Source organism: Sitodiplosis mosellana, unplaced genomic scaffold, assembly GCF_009176505.1.
Source record: "Sitodiplosis mosellana isolate CC-2019 unplaced genomic scaffold, AAFC_SMos_1.0 Smas_scaffold_5213, whole genome shotgun sequence".
NCBI classification, from domain to species: Eukaryota; Metazoa; Arthropoda; class Insecta; order Diptera; family Cecidomyiidae; genus Sitodiplosis; species Sitodiplosis mosellana.
Genome location: NW_022600455.1, coordinates 2,855 through 3,852, shown reverse-complemented (window position 1 = coordinate 3,852; position 998 = coordinate 2,855). Strand labels below are relative to the sequence as shown.

Sequence of the window (998 nt, the reverse complement as noted above, 5' to 3'; positions counted from 1 at the left end):
TACATGAATTTATTCAGCGTGATAGATTTAGCGCATAACAAAGCCTGATTTATTACATATTTGGATAATCACTTATCGCAATTTAAATGTCTTATTGTTTAACGAGCAGCAAATGAGCGCACCATGTTTTTGAACAGAGTAGATGGAAAAACACCAGACTTTGTCCTTGATGGCATGACTAGCGATGTTGAAGGAAACCTCTACATTGCCACCTATAATGGACACAAAGTTTTTAAATTAAATCCAAAGTAAGACGAAGAAACTAGAATTTTCGGACCAAAAGTGGTTATTTTTATAAAAGAGAGAAGTGTTCGTTCATTAACTCATTTATTGCGTTGAATATTTGATGTGATTTTCTATGTCTCGTTTGCAGAACCAGCGAAGTGTTGGCAGAATATGTATTTCCCAATGTAAGCAAAATAACATCAGTTGCTTTTGGTGGGCCAAACTTGGATATACTCTACGCAACAACCGCAACTCGTGGTGACACACAAGATGAAGCTGGCCATTTGTACAAGATTACTGGCCTAGGAACAAAAGGATCGGCTGGAGTCAAAGTCAAATTATAAGATGAAATTATGACATTCCCTAATCGTTTCCTTTTTTCATCAATTCAATTGATACGACTCACAAGATGTTCAATTGCCGTCTTTTCCAGTGATTCGATTGACGGGAATTCTTTGCAATGTTTTCAACAGACAACAATGAAATGAATAAAAATGTATAGCAAATCTTTTGAGTTTATCTTTTGAATTATAATCTTATATATAAAATGAAAGAACGAGGAGAACGGTTGCATTCTTGACAACTTTGATATTTTGATGTACACACACATATAAAAACGTATGGCGGATTGGAAAACGTCAGCAATGAACTAAACTATCACTTGGTGTAGCAAGTTCATTGAATGTGTGAACGGGTGGCAATATTCGATGACTTCAAAATCATATGGAAAATCACACAAGTGTTGACAGTGCAAACTCACGATTTTTTCGAAA

General features: G+C 35.3%; 1 protein-coding gene across 1 annotated transcript; it reads left to right on the top strand.

Annotated features, from left to right (window-relative positions):
• The first annotated feature begins 90 nt into the window (after window positions 1-90).
• Window positions 91-731, top strand: LOC129572564 (regucalcin-like). The gene is made up of 2 exons (XM_055452549.1): window positions 91-248; window positions 374-731. Exons 1-2 carry the CDS (start codon window positions 124-126, stop codon window positions 567-569), a joined length of 321 nt encoding a protein of 106 aa, XP_055308524.1. The 5' UTR covers window positions 91-123; the 3' UTR covers window positions 570-731.
• Window positions 732-998: the final 267 nt, after the last annotated feature.